The 18,073-nt window shown below is 36.5% G+C and overlaps 2 protein-coding genes across 3 annotated transcripts in view; one reads left to right on the top strand and one right to left on the bottom strand.

The window, feature by feature from the left end:
* The window catches only part of LOC129235835 (transcription factor cwo), a 39,908-nt gene extending 29,765 nt beyond the window's left edge, over nt 1–10,143 (top strand). For both annotated transcript variants that reach the window (XM_054869880.1, XM_054869878.1), the window contains exons 3-5: nt 6,360–6,483; nt 7,585–7,906; nt 7,973–10,143. In XM_054869880.1, the coding sequence (XP_054725855.1) occupies nt 6,360–6,483; nt 7,585–7,906; nt 7,973–9,429 (1,903 nt within the window). In that variant the 3' untranslated portion in view covers nt 9,430–10,143. The remainder of the gene's footprint in view (nt 1–6,359; nt 6,484–7,584; nt 7,907–7,972) is intronic.
* A 3,754-nt stretch (nt 10,144–13,897) lies between these two features.
* LOC129236870 (piggyBac transposable element-derived protein 3-like) lies at nt 13,898–15,294 on the bottom strand. The gene is made up of 3 exons (XM_054871145.1): nt 15,049–15,294; nt 14,246–14,756; nt 13,898–14,187 (listed from the first exon to the last, which is right to left on the bottom strand). The coding sequence occupies exons 1-3, from the start codon at nt 15,292–15,294 to the stop codon at nt 13,898–13,900; spliced, it is 1,047 nt and encodes a 348-aa protein (XP_054727120.1).
* Between the last annotated feature and the right edge of the window lie 2,779 nt (nt 15,295–18,073).

The following is an 18,073-nucleotide window of genomic DNA, read 5'->3' as shown; positions in this document are numbered from 1 at the left end:
TCTACACATCTGAAATCCCTTAATACTTCGTAGATATTTGGTATTGAAATTTGCCTTTTTACTATTTATAAGATAATTTACGAAACAAAAAGTATCAAAATAATTATTTGAGGGTACTGCTATTTTCATGTTCACAGTTGTACATGTATGTAATTGTAAACAGGCGTAAGCAGCTGTGGCTGTGGCGAGCATCGAATAGCTGGATGGCTTTTCACAACGTTTTTGCAACACATTACACAAACATTCATATATGTACATACTAGGGATGCCAACCCCAGCAGCCTGAGATCCCGATATTTGTTATGTTAAAAAAATACTGGGATATTTCGGATTTGTAATTTCTTAAGAAGCATTTACATAAATGGAGAAAAAATTCCGTTTTATAGCCATTCCTTTACACATTCGAACTTTTTGGCAAAGATGAATATGTTTGAAAGTGCCTGGTTTCTTTTCAATATAAAAAACAGTGGTATGCACTTTTTTCACCCCAGAATACATTTTTTGACTTTTTAAGTTTTTTGCCTCATGCTTGTTTGATCACTGCTTGATCAGATATGTACACATTAAAGTATTATAAAATTTTCAAAATAATAAATATATAAATCTAGGAGTTAATCCCGGTATTGAAATAACGAGATCCCAAAAAAATCGTAAAAATTTACATACGTAGCATGTAGTATATATGTACATATATATATTAATAAATTACACATAACTCATACGCCAGATGCTCGTCACCGTAAGCAACATAGTAAATTTGAGCGAAAACGAGGTCAATTTCGTTGTTTTCGACAAAAATCGGAAATACAGGCAGACTGATTAATTCATTTATGTACATTTAATGTATAAATACATACATACGTATTTATGTACAGAGCAAACATTGACACAATTTTCGATTAATACCGCCATACAATATGTAGATATGTATGTAAGTGCCCACTAAGAATAACAATGCCATAATACAGAAAAACTCAAAAATTAAAACGTATGTATGCATTTGTGATTGGCATGGAAATACAATTTATTAAGCTATTTGTATGGTTGTCTGTATGTTAACTACGAATGGCGTACATTTAAAGCGAAACCGTAATCGGTTATAATGTTTATGTAACAGCTGTTAAATTACAGACACTACTTATTACCATTGAGCCAGATTTTACAGGAATTTGTTAGAAGTTACAGGAAAAGCATTCGCCTACTTGAAATACCTGTGGGCGCCAGCGTTTCTTTCAGAGCAACCTTCTCTCTTTTTTCTCTTGTAGCCAGCAGTTTGGGAACTGAGCCAGCAGATTTTCCCCTCTCAAAATTATGAAAAATGCCAAACAATCAACGTATTTGTAAACAAAAATATTCCATGATCGCACGACGGAAGTAAATAATAATTTATATATAATGATTCAATCAACTAATTTTACTTGTCTACGACTTGTTCGAAATGACTAAGTGTGTATTTTTTAATTTCCATAGATGTTAGTTGGCATAGCTGATTTTATATTTTCCTGTTTATTTTCTGTAAGTCAATATTTTGCAGCTTATGTCATGGCTTTTTTTGCGCCTTCATGCTTTTTACTACTACTACTATTACTACTTTACTCAAGTTACTCTCATTGGCGTATAATCATGAAAATAAAGTCAGGTCTAAATTTGTTAAACTGAGGCTTAAGAAAAATTCAAAGAGATTTTGATATAATAAGTGATGAAAGATTATTAAGGCGCCTTAAATTGTATAAACAGAGTTTTAATCCATTCGATTTAGATGAAGTTGCTTTATACATATTCATGGAGAAAGCCACAATTTGTTTTTTGAAAGAAAATACTAAACAAAGTTGAAGTGATAAAAAAAAGAGGTCTTCCTATCCCGATAAGAACATATGTGCAATTTCTGCCTTGAGCTGCTTCATTCTTAAAATAAGAATCTCTTCGGCATTTGAAGACACAAATTTGTTGCTTTCTTTCTCTAATAACATCTCTTCTGTTATTACATTTTTTGGGTAAGCTTACACAATCGGTTGATTAATTTTCCATGAACCTCAGGCACAGACTCAACACTGCTGTTGCACTAAGTTTCTAATGTCTGCAGATAATGCTACGAATTCTAGCTTGAAGCTGACAGAATTGGATCTGAAATCGAAGTATTGCTGTCTAACAAAGCTGTGCTCTCTTCAAGGTCATATGCAATCAAGGAATATGCTGTTAATTTCGTCAATATCTGTAATGTTAATTTCATCCGCATTCCCTCTTGTCCTAGTCGTCTTTCTAAAAATCGCAATCGCCTTTTTTGCATCTATTTTGCATTGCTTAATTTTTCGTTTTTCCTGCTTAATTCTTTGCACTTACATCTCGATGCAATCCAAAGCCAACATATCCCTATGAACTGCATCCGAAGTATCTTGTTTTTCAATGACCAGTATATGTAATTGATTAGTACTCGTAGGCAGTCTTTTTCGCTTTCCTCCATCCAATTTCGCTCACGGTTTTCAAATAATTTTTTTACTAAATAAAAAAAAATGTTTTTGAATTATGAACATTTTTACTTTGACCTTTACGCGCTCCATTGCTTGCCTTTTTGTATATTTCAGCTGTTTAGTTCACAAGTGTCAAATATGATTGACGTGCGACGCCATTTGCAAAAACTATAAATCTTCCGATAGGGTGATTAATTTTGCGCCACCTTGTACGTGCATTTGTAAAATGACATTGGACTATGATTATACGACATTTAGTTTTATTGTCCCAGCAACAGACCAACTATGCATATCGCGTAATTTATAAAATAGTTTTATTATACCCAAACGAAAGTGTAAACATAGTGCCGAAAGCAAAACAGATTCTTGCAGTTTTTGCTACTTACTTTCTTTTATTTGTTTGCTATTAAACTTTTTTGTCTACATAATTAGTATTTTCTTGACAGCTTTTTCGTATTTTAGTGTTTTGCTTCTGTCTCCTTGTTTTGTTTTTTTTTTTTAATTTCATTTCACAGTATTTTTAGATGGCATACGTTCCGATCTGGTTTTTTTTAACTCACATATCAATTGGCTGAGATGGTGGTAGCGCCAAAGGCCAGTGGTGGTATTAACAACTAATTATACTTAAGTATGTAAATGTACACATACTCATAGGTATTAATGTACCCGTACACATTTAGTTTTGTATATTTCTATTAGCTTTCTTCTACTTGAAACATCGCGATTTTGTCATGCGAGAGATTCAAGTGCAAGTCACTTTGTTTTTCAGTTTTGTGGTTGTGGCTCATCTGTTTTGGTTATCTGTGCGAGCAATTTTAGCGCCACTTCGTGTTCGTGCGAGTGCGAGTGCGAATGCGAGTATGAGTATTTGGGAGCGAGCTGTGGGTGTATGGATGGCATACATACATACTTCGGTACATAGCTATGGACCCACAAATTTTATAATACATACAAATAAAAAGCGTAAATTTAATGAACCCGCATTAGTTGTTTGTTTTTGAAATTGTTGATTTGAAGATCACAGACATTTTTCTTGAAATTTTTCCACTTGCTGATTATTATATTTATTTACATGTATACATACCATATGTATGTATGTATTTGTGTATTTTTGAAAATGCAGCTTATTTGGATTTAACAGGTGCTCCTTTCGGCTCAATGAAGCCTGTTATTTGATGTCCACATTAAATATTTTATCACAACTTTGATTGATCTGAATACTTAAGCTCCGCCTATGACTGATTAAAAGGTAAAATATTGTAGCAGGGCTAACCAAATTTGTGCTTAACGGGAAAAAAGTGCAAAGTGGATTTAAGTTGTTTTGTTAAAAGTTCACAGATATGTTTGTAAATGTGTACACTAAATTTAATTTTTTGTTTGAGACTTTTTTTTCCAATTGATTCTCGTGTTATTCTGGTTGCCTTTTGTTTTTTCTTTTCTCTTTGCCAAGTATTTTAAGCAACTCACGTTTGCTATGCTAAAATATCTCATAAAATTAATGTTGAAATGGTCAAATGTATGTTTGTATCGTTGCTTGTTTATTATTTCTTTTTACTTGCTCGATAAATACAAAATTATTATTCTTTTTTTTGTTGTTGTGGAATATGTTAAACCACTTATTAAATATTAATAGCTGTGTATATATGTATATATTAATATTTCCTTGGCGCACAGTCTAATTTAGATCTATAACGGGTTTTTTCGATCTATATAAAAACAAAATTTTAAACAAGCATACAAAAATACAATAAAATTACGATTATTTGACTTTATTAACTTTTGTACGGCATTTAGTGTTTACAAGAAATTTAGACCACTTTTTCTTGCATATTCGTCCTTATCTCGCTACCAACGCGCCGAATGTAACAACAACAACCGAAGTTGGTTTATCAGCAGAGGTCGGTGACCTGATGTAGTCTATAGAACAGGAATAAAGAGGCCATTTCACATGACCTAAGCGGAGTATTATAAATATAATTATTGCGCCGATTCATCCAGCAAAAGTTCTCTACATAGTTTTATGTGCTTCTTCCACCGTCCTGATGTAACCAATGAATAGTTAGACCCTTGATGTTGGCGTGGGAAATTGAAAACTTGAGAATCATTTGCTGGTAATGCTCACCATTGACCGTATTGCGTATAAGCTACGCAGATGACAAAGCAAGCGCACTGCAATGTGGGCGAACTGCTCTGTAAGCTTGGCGGAGAAAATGTGAGCCTTGAACATTTTTGCACGTTTCGCAAATTCTGATCAGCTGTAATTCTTTGGTACTTTGCCAAAATATTTTGAGCGGATATGTCAAAACCAAGTGTTTAGTTAAGGTCTCTTCGGTACGCTGGTAAATTCTAATTTAGTCTGTTCGAGAACCTGTTAATTATTGAAAATTATCACGTTTTGGCGTTTGCGTACGCAAAAAATTCTAAAAGTAGAGGGAATTGAGAGCGCAAAGCGATAGTTGATTTGAAGGGGACGTTGCTAATTTTCTGATGAGGGGAAAATGTTTCTGTCGAAAATTTGCAACCAAGAAAACAGCTAATAAGATCCAGTTGCAATTTAAACAATCAAACAAAGTGGAAAAATATTTTCAAATACATAGTAAAAAACAAGAAAACAAGTAGGGAATTTATAAGTAATAAAAAAATATTAAGACTTGTTTAGTAAAATCAGTTGTTATCGCATTTTGGGAGTTACTAAAATTTTGTGTTTGCGTGCTTCTTTTGTTTATTTTTCTATTTGACAGAAAATTTTACGTTGCTTTCTAGCATTCTGCTGCTGAATATTTATTCGAAGAGACTAAAGTTTTGCGTTCTCCTACTTCTTTTTTAGCATTTAACTCTAGTTCACACTAGTTTGTAATTCTACAAAAGTTGGTTGATTAATATTTATAACTTGAAAGCTAATCGTATGAGCTTTTACACAGCTAGCTGTAGGTTTGTTAATTAATGTTAACGAAAGTTTTCTTGGTGGACAATTTAGTGGACTCATTTTAAACCTTTGCATCGCCGCGCGAAATGAGCAAAGCAGGATTTTTACTGTTTGTTCTAAAAAAAAAGAATGTTACAGGATTACCAAACTATTTATTTTGCTTAAACTTAAACAAAAAAATAATTTATTGTCGATTATTCCGCTCTTGGTTATGAGAGAGAGTTTTTGTTCGCGCGGACTATTCCGTCGAATAATGAAAAAGGGGTAAAGAAACATTAATTAAGTTTAATAACTAACATAAATTGAAATAAATATAAAAATGACGTTTTATTTGAATGCTTGAATTTTAAATAATTTAAATTGGAAAGACATTTCTAGAAATATAATAATATTAAAAATAGCTTCGTTGGTAAAAAGCTAGCATAAAATTATGGAAAATAAATAAATTCTTTGTAGTTCAACACAAAAATACAAAATAGTTATAACTTTAGCTATAACCAAACATGTATTTTATGATTATATGTAAATATGTATTATTCATAAATAAATAAACAAAACAATTAATTAAAAATTACGAAAATAAAAAATAAAATAAATTCAATAAAATGCATTGAGTTTTTATTTTCACGCTGTGTGCCTACTTGGAAGAGCGCTTTTACAAATCGCTAAGATGTTGAGAATTAAATTTATAAAAAAAAACAGAGATCTCATTGTTTGGTCCCGTAATTTGTAAGAAAAATAAAAATTGTATAGCTTAATAAATTAGCGCTAAGAAATTTGTATACTTGCATTTTGTATGTACGCCATATTGCATAATTAATTATCTATGTATTTTTAAAATTATTATTTATTTACATTCCTTTGAATAAAGTATTAATTTCCAAATAAATAAATCAAAACTTGTTGACGAACATTTTTACTCACTTTTAATCTTCCTCCTTTTTTTACATACATACAAATTATAGCGAAGCAGCAGTATCCAGTTTTCCTTATTGCACAGAATCTAGCTTAAATTTTTCCACATCAGCAACAGCGTACAGCGAGGATGATGCAGAATATGCCACCGGAAGACGTAATAAAACTTCGAGGGTAAATATTTTCCTTACCTTTTTTTGCAAAAAACAAAAACAAAATTTAGCAATCAACCCAAGTGATGAGCGCAAACGAAATACTCGTACTAATCAGAATAAATGAAAATTCTCTAATACTCGTACCAAGCCGGGATCGGGATCGGGATGATGTACTTTACATAAACTCGTACTACTCACGTATTAACGTAACGTTATGCTCATTGCTCGCATGGTTGTTCTAAAGAGAAAGAAATTTGTGGTGAGGGAGCTCAGAGCTAATCGCAGACAGGGCGTGGCACAAGAAGAAGACAGGAATTTAGTGAAGACAGTGAAATAAATGGCATTTAGTGTGACACCTCTGCACCCAGTGGATCAGCAGCGGCCGCGCGCATACTCGTACAAATGTTCTGCATCATCGCACAGAAACGCAAAACAATTACAGAGAAAATGCTAAAATGCATGCATGCATACATAAATAAATACATACATACATATGTATATGAAATAAATGAATAAAAACAATGCACTGTGAACACGACCGCTTTTGACTCCAAAAAAAAAAAGCCAAAGTCTTCATGCTAAATCGTAGTGCACAAACACACACACCTACTCGCTTAGCTTTATAAATGATTTTAACTAGTAATACATACATATGCATTTTATGTACATACATACATACAAACATTCATTCATATCCTTCGCCTATGGTTCAAATAAAAATCCCATCTGCCCCCCTTTTCTCCGAGCACTGCATATCCAATATATTATTCACCTCTCATTCACTACATTCACTTACACATACGCATACATACCTATGGATATGTATACATACATAGTTACAATAACCAATAAGTAGTTACATATATATTTCAAAGCAAAATACATAAATAAATTGGTAGCTTAAGCGAATTTTTGAAATTTTGAAATAAAGTTTACTTCCTACTGTGGCATGGCAAGAGTCATGATGATAATAAAGCAATGCTAACCCACTATCCCTTCTCTCTTCTTCTTTAACAGTTGTTTTATTTTTTTTTTTTTAAACGTTCACATACTCATCTACGCTTGCAACGCAAATCTAATGTATAAATTTTCTTTTATTTTCCTTCTCGCCCATCAACAGCAAGATCCATTGTCACATCGCATTATTGAGAAGCGTAGACGCGATCGCATGAACTCCTGTCTGGCCGACCTCTCACGCCTCATTCCGCCGCAGTACCAACGTAAAGGGCGTGGCCGCATTGAGAAAACCGAGATCATCGAAATGGCCATTAGGCACTTGAAGCATTTGCAGAGCGAGTGCATTCAGAAGGAAAACGAGTACCGCATGGGCTATACGGATTGCATGAAGGAGGCAGCCAAGTTTCTCTACGAGAGCCACATGGAGGAGTTTTGTTATCGATTGGTGGCGCGCTTGCAAGAGCATTGCGTGGAACTGATGAAAAGTAAGTGTAGCAATTTCACTCCATTACTTAGCAATTTAACTTACCCATTTCTATAATTTTTCGCAGATGACTGCTACAAGTCGAGAAACTGTCATATACCCGACAATGTGAGCGCGTCGAGCGGTAGTCCGCATCAAGCGTATCATACGGCGCCGCCGTTGTGTCAGTTGCGAGACATGCTGGGCAACTCGGACATCGAGCAGAGCAACGATCATAACGATGTAAAGGATTTGAGTTTCCGCAACCACTTGAATCAGTTGCAACGTAATGCCGCTGTCGCGGCGGCTGCTGCCGCGGTTGCCAACAGCACTAATAATAGTGCTGCGCACGAGCACAATAGCAGCGGCAGCCAAAATAATGCGGCCAGCAATTCCACCACTTCATCGACGAACGCAACTTTGAATAATGCCACCAGCACGGCGACGGCATTACCCAATGGCGGTGGTGTGGTGGTGAGTGGTGCACCAGCGGGTAATTCGCCGCAACGCCCACACCAGGCGCCAGTTATAACGTCCACGGGCCCGGCAACATTGAATCATCACAACGAATCGAGTAATCATGATTTTGAGTCATCGTCGCGTGAACCGCTCTTGCACACCGACACTTCCAACATGCATTCGCCGCCGCCGCGCGACTCCCTGCTAAATCATCACGCTCACCTGAACCTCCATCAGCACACCACCGATAGCTTGCAGTCAGCGCGCATGCGCAATTTCTCCGAGTCATCGCACGATATTGAGCACAACAATAACTACAAGTACAAAAATCACATAAAGGAGCGCTTCAATCACGAGCTACATGACGAAGAAACCTCCAGCGAACACTGTCCGGCGCCGCCGTTACTACAAAGCGAACACTCGCATACGCACTCGTTGTCCGAACACTCGAAGGATGGCACCGAGCCTGAAATTGCGCCCATCATGGCGAAGAAGCGTAAGTTGGCCGAAGCGGTAGGTGGCGTCAATAGCAATAGCGCTTTGGAAGACTGTGATACACGTCCATTGCCATCTGTGCGCACGCCAACTACCACCACCACCAGCATGCTGGGCGCACGCGATGAGAAGCCCTTCAGTTTTGCCGACATCAAGACCGAATTGAGTGCTCCCGCCGGCTTACTAGGCGCCAAAACACTTTTGAGCACACCCAGTAGCACAACGCACGTGCCGCCAAATATGCACGCGGCACGCTCTTTTGCCGTACCCATCTTTGCGCTGCACGGTCAGGGTACCTACTACGTACCGCTCAACGTTGACTATAATGTTCTGGTGCCATTCCTCAATGGTGCCGATTTGCTCGAAAAGAACTATACATCGATGCCGGTGGTGCATCCGATAAACATCAACGTCAACTTTATGCCTACCACATCGTCTTCAACTTTTCTTGCCGCCGCTGCGGCAGCGGCTGCTGTAGCTGCAGGCAAACAACAACTGCCCCCCGTCAACGGTACAGTATCTTCGACGGCGGCAGCCACTGCTACAGCTGTGACCAAGGCCAAATTGGAGAGCATCAGTAATGGGTGGTAAATACGCATACGCGCAACAAATAGTTAAAACAAAATTAACAACAATAACAGCAACAGCAAAAAACGTACGTGAGTGTACGAAAGAAAGCGGTGCATCAGTTTGCCGCGCGGCTGGTCGGGTGGCGTAGGACGCCAACCTTTCCTCAAGCACTACTACTACAAGGAACAGCACTACCTCAGACATCTGTGAAATAGGATGAAACAATAAAAGTGACTTCACACCAAGCATCAGCCAACAGTCAAGAGCCAGCAAATAGCGGACGATGACAATCGAATGCTGCGTAGAGTAATGGCATACAGGGTGGAATAGTCTGCCATGGATAGAATGCCATGCGCTTGATTGGTCAGCTGGTTGTCAGATGGAATGTTTACGATTATTGTGAAGCGAAGACTTACCTGAGCGAAATAGTTCTGTATAATAAACCACCAACAATAGCAACAACAACAATAATTGTTATATATCATGACTGGTTCATGATTATATATTTCTATTGACACTGAAATCAGCAGAAAAAGTAAAACATAAAAAAGGGAATATTTCAATAGTGTTTCGTTTTGTGCAAGGATCAAAACCTAACAGACTTAAACATGTAATGAATTAGTAAAAGAATTAAACAATAAATTATTTACAAATTTTTACATTTGCAAATGAATTTTGCTGCACTCTGAGACTGAGTCAGCTGCGGGGCAACAAGTGTGCAATTTATAGAAGATTTTTGCATCTTTGCATGTCTGTAGTATAGCAAAGACGTATCGTGAAATTGTAGCATCCAAGTACATGTCTGTATTTGCTATGCATAAAAGCAACTTAAACAAAAAATGCTACTAGTCAAAAGCTGCTTTGAGTAATTTGAAAAAAAAGAAACAAAAAAAAAAAAGAAACTGAAAATGCAGAAAAAACAATTGGTATAGAAATAGTTGAGGAGGGGCAGTTCCTCATGAAAAGGCATATGTATGTGTGTTATATTATTTATACATACAACAATAAGAATATTTTGAAGTCCTACATTGTTCTATGTGTGTATATCTCTACACTATATACCATGTATACATATGTAACGTGTATTAAAATAGCGTAGAGAAAAATAAATATACGTGAGAGAAATTGTAAAAACAAATCCATAGTTTGCAAAATAAATTTAAGTTAGTGTTAAAACTATGAATTTATTTGCCATGTGAAAATAAATATTTACTAATATGATATGGAATATTTTCATAGTAAGTATCTGTCTGTTAGAAAACATACACATACACGCGTATTTTGATTTAATATTAATGTTATTAATACTGTACTATATAATTTAATAATGTAATTTAGGTGAATATTTAAATTTAATTTAAATAAAAAAAGATCAGAAGAATAAACTATCAAAATGGGAGCAGTACAATAATATTAACAAAAATACTATTTTATTTTTTTACCTATCACAAATAAAATTTGCAATTGCTCCTTTTTGTATATTTGTTATTTTGCCTGTACAGCAATCAAATTGAATACTTACTCTGTGCATATTTGATTTGTTATTGTGTGAAATAAGTTATTACGAAGTAATTGTTAATTTTTAGAGGTTTTAGTAACGTTCCAATTTGCTTGTCAGGGTCCGGGAGAGCTAATATTTATGGCAAGAGAAAGTAAAAACTTTGGAACTTTTTTTTTCATTTTTCTATTCAAATTAAATGAATGGATGTGTAAAATAAAATAACGGCATTTTATTCACTAACACAATTTGTATTGTGTAGACACGTGTTATCGAGTGAGTTTATGTCGAATTGTTTTTGCGAGTTGCATTCGCTCTTTAGTACCATAATTCGGTTAGGAAAGGCGATAACCAAGTTGTTATTGGTTTATTGCAATAAAAAAAAAGAAAAATAATGCACTAGAGTTATTCACAATTCGGCGCAAATGGCTTGACATCATGGCATACACAAATTGTGATGGCAAATATATACAGGTTGTTGTTGTTGTGCTACTATGCAATTTCGTAAAGGCCATATTGCCACACTGTTTGAGTTTAATTATGAAATGCTCTGCTATGAAAAAGTAGATACATATGTTTGTATTTATAAGCAGTGTAGAAAGAGTGATGAATATGCCCACCAAATCTGCAGAAGTAAGACTAAGCCGAATTCAATGTTTGGTCTGCAAAGAACGTTTTTACAATTTTTATTGTGTAAAACTGGAAGGAAACAATTTTGAAGATTTTATCAAACGTTAATTTGTCAAAAAGCTGATCCCTGCTTACTTACACCTGTTTTTTTTTTACAGAAAGTGCGCGTTTTTATTTGACGCAAGCCGTTGGAAAATCAAAAAAAAAAATTTAATAAAATATATATATATATGTATAAACATATATTTATATGGTAAACTATATGATTGTTAATACATGAAGTTGTTATGCAGTTGACATATTTTTTTGTTTTTGAGATATCAGGTGAAGTATATTTAGAGTTATTTGTGTGCGTGTACTTGACTGTAGTAAAAACAAAAACAAAAAAAAAAACAATACTATGTAGTTAGGTGTATGCAATGTTTATTCTTTTAACCGTTAATATTTGTATATGTTTTACAAATAGATTTACTATAATTCTATTGTGTTAACTATTTACATGTATGGACTTACATATATTTATATATAATTCATATATGTATATGTGGTAAAACACTTAATATTTGAATGTATGTAATTAATATTAAAAAAAACTATAGAAACAACAAATTTATTAAAATAAAAGTTTATATGAATGTTGAAATTGTGAAAATATTCTTGTTTTACATTTAAATGGATACGTATTTATGCATGTAGTTGTGTTTAATGGTAAGTAAGGCTAATAGAAACATTAGGTCTGTTCACATAAAAATTATCCAGTTACTTAATTTCCGAGAATTCGCTCTCAAAGAGAAAAATATCAAAAAAAAAAAAGAGTACATAAACGCAAAACCAATAGCAATTTACAAGTTTTACGAACAGCTGATTAAATTAGGTTAGGTTGAAGCGGTTGTCCACTGTGGGACATACTCAGGCTCATGGCCCAATGTGTACTTTTCAAACATTTTATAAGATCCTTAATTCCGACAGAGCCGAGATCTCCCAATTCATTAAAGGATTGTCTACCCAAAATGGCGAGTCTACTTCTGGGTAGATCAGGACAGTGACACAGAAGGTACGAGATCGTCTCTTCCTCTACCTCTTCTAGACAACTTCTGCAGAAACCATGTGTTTGCACACCCATTCTCTGGGCGTGCCTATTGATTAGACAGTGCCCCGTAATAACTGAAATCAGTGTGTTAATACTGTGCGTATCTCTTCTTAGTTGAAGTTCCATGCGTTTAGCATTGAGATCCGGCCACAGCTGTCGGGCGATTTTGCAAGTGGCTTCATTACGCTATCTTTCATTCAGTACTGTTATACCTATATCATTGTCTTGGAGGTTGTCGACTGTTTTGTGAGGGATTTTATCGCCGCCTGGCTATGAGTGAAAATGTAGATATCATCTCCAGGTATCGCATCACACTATACCAGTGTCACGGCTTTCATTATTGCCATCAGGTGGCCTGAAAGACACTAAAGCAGTCGGGAAGCCGAAACCTGAAGGAGATCCCCAGATGCTCGGAATATATACCTCCGCCCACCTCTGTGTATACATGGCTGCACTCGCACTGTCTTACCACGTCGCGTTTCCACTATTTCCTTGAGGGTAGGAGGGTCTTGAACGATGTAATGGCAAGAATAGGCGGGACTATATAGTCCACCTGACTGCGAAGCCCCAACGTGCCATCCAGGAATTTATCGGGGCCATAGTCTGTCTTTGACTACTTACTTAAAGTGCTCAGCCTCATTGCTACACTGCGCGCAATGTACAGTGCCTGCAGGTCTACCGGTTATAAGAAAAGATGGAAGCCTTTGGACCTTGTCAACTCTTTTAATGTTCACGCCCGCATTCCCCCAATACCGTAGTAGAGAATTGTATGTGTATGATTCTGGGTTTTAAACCCCATTTTTCCTAATTTCAGCTGAATAAATTGTTAGCGAGAAAAATCACAAAAATTCAAAAAAAAAAAAAACAATTCGGTTGAGCTTGCTCGTATTAACCCTTTCGCTCCGACTTTTAGAGGCGATTTGCTCAAACTTTATTTTTGAGTTTTTGGATACCCATTGGTACTTTATGTGCGTAGAAACAAGATGAAGCTTGTAACTTATGTAGATAACGGTATTTTGAGGTGGGACATATGTGTCCCAACAGTATTTAAAAATGGGATATATTTGTCCCAACAGGGTACAAACTACACCTAGAAAGTAGAAACATTTTTTTGGTAATAACATATGATTTGTACTTTTATTTATTTTATGAATGTGATGAAGCGAAACATTGTATACAGAATGGCAAATTACAAGCCCGGCAAATAATTTTTGTTCTTTTCTCGACTTTTTGATTGGCGCATGCTACGCACCGACGTCTTTTAGACTGCTCTATGGGTAAATGATCCCCCCCCCACATTTGTCATTGATCATCATGCCACGATAAAATACTTTTTTCCACCATTTATTTGATTTTCTGTTTATATCATACAATCCCGACTTTTGATCTGCCAAGTCCACACCGCCCATTATTGCGCGGTACGTCTTTACGATGTCAGGGCATGGAAACTCTGCCTCAGTTCCATCTTTCATTTTGCGTCTAACAGTGCTCATTTCAGATGTGTGGCAGTTACTGAGCAGCATTACCTCTTTGACGTCCTGCCACTTTACCGCTATGGTACCTGCAATCAAGAAAGTTACTTAAAAAATTAATTAAAGGGTTTTAGTTTGACTTCGTACCCGCCGAATTAACTTTGAAAATAGCTTCGCCTCGCTGCAATTTTTCTGGTATTTTCGGAACACTCTTCCGGTTGGACATGCATGTTCCCAAAGCTGGATATTGTATGTTGTTAATAAGATTAACAGTGGTGAAAAAACGATCAAAGCAAAGTGTCGCGTCAGGGTTAGAAATCGTTGCTGCAAGATCATTCACAACTCGTTCGCCGAGTGTCCCTTCAAGGACAGATCCTTCTTTTCCACAATAGATACTCATGTCATAGGTGTATCCAGTCAAAGAATCGCAGCGAAGCCACATTTTGATGCCCCGTTTCACTGGCTTGAGTGGCATATATTGCTTGAGTGATGAACGCCCTTTGAATTTAGTCATTTGTTCATCGATACTTTGGAAGCTACTATCATCCCGGCAGGCTTTGAAAGTTGTTTTCAAGCAATTCATGAAATCGTCAATGTAATAGGTTTTTCCTGCATCTGCAGGCTTGTCAACTGGAGCAAAATATAGCTTAGACATTATCTGCTCAAAACGATTACGTGATATGGCTGATTTTATAGATTCATTGCTCAATGAGTTATGATTCGACCAGTAGTTTTTAATCGACGGCACATGGTTATACGACATGATAAACATGCATCCAAGTAATATATCAATTTCACCGGAGTCCGTCTCAAGAATTTTTTTTGTTTCGCTCCGTTATGGGTATTTTCCTGAGCCTCTCATTAGTACATTGGGCAATGTACAAAGACATGCTTCTTGGAAACAATTTTCGAAAAATTTCGTAGGGGGTTGAGTGGCGCCCAATATTTACTGCAATTTTGCATTCGCGATGGTTACTAACCGATTTTCTGGAAACAAACGACTCATTCGGTGTGCTCCAAATAACCGTGCCTGAGGCTTCCTCACCTCGTGCAGGTTGATCGTATATGCCACCATTCTCGTCACTCAATCCGGTCTTCTCTGAATCGCTGGAAGAATCGTCATTGCCAATGGTTTTATCTAACTCAGGACTATAAATATCATCACTTTCGTCACTAAAATCAGTTCCTGATTCCATGGATTCATCATCATCTTCTTAAAGTAATGCACTAATTTGATCGCGATTTAATTTCGACATTTTTGCTGTCTACGAAGTTGCAAAAATAAAAAAATTAGCTGTGTGATACATTATGTACAACGTACTGCTGGGACATATATGTCCCTATATAAAGCCCTGCTGGGACACATGCATCCCAAAATTAATTTTCGCTGAATATTTTTCACAAAACTCTTATTAAAATATATATTTGCACTTACCAGTAAATGGGCAATATTTTTCTTTAGAAAAATTAACACTTATAAAAATACGTATTATTTCACCAAAATTACGCGTAAATTTGATGCAATATTAGCGACTGCTCTCAAACAACTGATCAAAACTAAACACGATTGAAACAGTGTGGAATGCGGATAACGGTAAATTGAAGGTATTGTTCGCAGCTATTGATTAGGACATTTTGGTTGAGTTTCCTATGAAAATTGCAAGTTTCAGGGTGAAGTGAAAATGCTGTGGGATATCAGTGTCCCAGCAGTAGCGAAAGGGTTAAATAAAAAAAAAATAAAGCAAATAAAACGCAAAATAACAAGCTTAGTATCAGAAAAGATACCTTCAATACTTCCGATTTGTATTTCGGAATCTGCAGCAATGGTTAGTGGAGGTTGTGGTTCAGAAGTAGATACCTCTATATCCTTGGCCAATTCCTATTTAATATAAGTATGCCTTCAAATAAACTTTATAAATACAATCTAAAAAATATTTACTTAAATTCTTAATTTTAACCACAATTTTTATTTAAATTTAGATCTTTGACTGAATTCGCAAATTTGATTTCGTATTTATTGTTACTTTGGGATCATCTCTTTTTCTCACTTGCAAATTTTTACAAGTAAAAATGCATCCAGTAAAAACTCGAAACTTCCCCTCGAAATGAAATGTCATTTTTCTCTCTCACTTTCCCCTACGTTGCAAGTTTTTTGGATACCTGACCACCAAAACTTAATAATGAAATGTCGTTTTGTTCTCTCACTTTCCCCTACTTTTCTAGCTTTTGCATAAATGAACACCTAAACTTCATAATTTGCAAAAATTGTTGCAAATTAGCTACCTTTGAAAGCTCTTGTGACGCCCTTTGTTCCTTCCGAAGCTGAATGGGCAGCGTCCGAGTTCGAAACCAGCAGTGGGCACGAAACACAAAAATGATAGAAGAATTTTTTTCTAACAGTAATCGCCCAGCGGCGTCCAGCGGTTAGAGAAGGCAAAACATCAACACATACGCCCCAAATTCGAGGAGGAGGTGGGCCGGATACGCCAAAAGGATATAAGCGCCAATTATATGTACAAATATCGGATGCCTTTTTAGCTGCATGAGAACTACCGATATCGATAATTATGTTTTGACAGCTGGGATTGGCAAACTGCGTTAACATTTCTGTTCAGTAAGGTTTGACAAGTCATCATAATCGTCTAACGCCAGAACAAACTTTTCAAGTTGCGGCCGAGCCATTCTGTCTGAATTTTTGTCTCCAAAAACTAGTCAGCTAAACATCGACGACATTGGGTCTAACAAGATTGCGCAACTTGTCATATAGCGCGCTTAACATTCGATTTATTTCAATGCACAAGCCATCTTTGATGTCTTACAAGTATGTCCAGATTTATTTTATTAAATTAAATTATTAAATTCATAATTCAACCACGTTTGCACTCTCAGGCCAACTTATGGTGTTTAGCGATGAAGCCAATAAGCAAAATTGCCCTATTTGGGCTGAAGAGCAACCCGAAGCTATTCAAGAGCAGCCATTGAATCCATTGAAAACAACCGTTTGGTGCGATCTGTGAGCTGGAGGAATCATCGACCCATATTTCTTTAAAGACGAGGCTGGCGCTGCCGGAAATTGAAGCCGTTGATCTCCACAAAATTTCGTTCCACTAAGACGGCGCTACTTGCCCTTGCCCGTGAAGCAATGGATTTACTGCCTCGGTAAGGTGAGTAATTTTTCTCTCGTCTCGGACCAGAGGATTGGTCACCAAGATCGTGCGATATCATACCTTTGGACTTTTATTTGTGGGGGTATGTAAAGTCTAAATGCTTTGTAGATAAGCCAGCTTCGTTACGACCAGCATTTGAAAGGAATTCCCTTAAAAAAATAAATGTCATGAATGGTTCTCCTTCTTCTTAATTGGCGCGATAACCGCTTACGCGATTTTGGTCGAGTTTAACAAAGCGCGCCAGTTGTTCCTTTCTCGTGCTAACCGGCGCCAGTTGGACGCACCAAGCGAAGCCAAGTCCCTCTCCATGCAAAGGAGCCCTTCCGCTTTCTCTGCTACCACCAGCTGGTACCGCATCAAATACTTTCAGAGTCGGAGCGTTTGTATACATTCGGACGACATGACCCAGCCAACGTAGCCGCTGGATCTTTATTCGCTGCGCTATGTCTATGTCGTCGTAAAGCTCATACAGCTCATCGTTCCATCGCCTGCGATATTCGCCGTTGCCAACGTTCTCTCAAATACTCCAAGCGTCGCTTCATTGGGTGTTGTCATCGTCCATGCTTCTGCGCCATAGGTACGTTAGGACGGACATACTGAGAGCTTTGTAGAGTGTTAGTTTTGTTCGTCGAGAGAGGACTTTACTACTCCATTGCCTACGTAGTCCAAAGTAGCACTTGTTGGCAAGAGAGATTCTACGTATACCATATTTAGGAACCAGCATGAATGGTTCTATACAAAAATTTTAAAGATTGCCCAATCGATTTGATTTTTCGTTGTTTTATTTTAATTTAAAGCCCGTCTAAAT

Source organism: Anastrepha obliqua, chromosome 1, assembly GCF_027943255.1.
Source record: "Anastrepha obliqua isolate idAnaObli1 chromosome 1, idAnaObli1_1.0, whole genome shotgun sequence".
In the NCBI taxonomy this organism is placed as follows: domain Eukaryota; kingdom Metazoa; phylum Arthropoda; class Insecta; order Diptera; family Tephritidae; genus Anastrepha; species Anastrepha obliqua.
This window is presented reverse-complemented; position numbering and strand designations above follow the sequence as displayed.

What these genes read in the sequence shown, in the direction of transcription:
- LOC129236870 (XM_054871145.1), bottom strand. Translation starts at nt 15,294, where the DNA reads ATGGAATCAGGAACTGATTTTAGTGACGAAAGTGATGATATTTATAGT. An exon ending in ATCGCGAATGCAAAATTGCA is followed by an intron (nt 14,757 to 15,048) that starts GTAAATATTGGG and finishes CGTTTTGAGCAG; the next exon opens with ATAATGTCTAAGCTATATTT. An exon ending in TTTCAAAGTTAATTCGGCGG is followed by an intron (nt 14,188 to 14,245) that starts GTACGAAGTCAA and finishes TCTTGATTGCAG; the next exon opens with GTACCATAGCGGTAAAGTGG.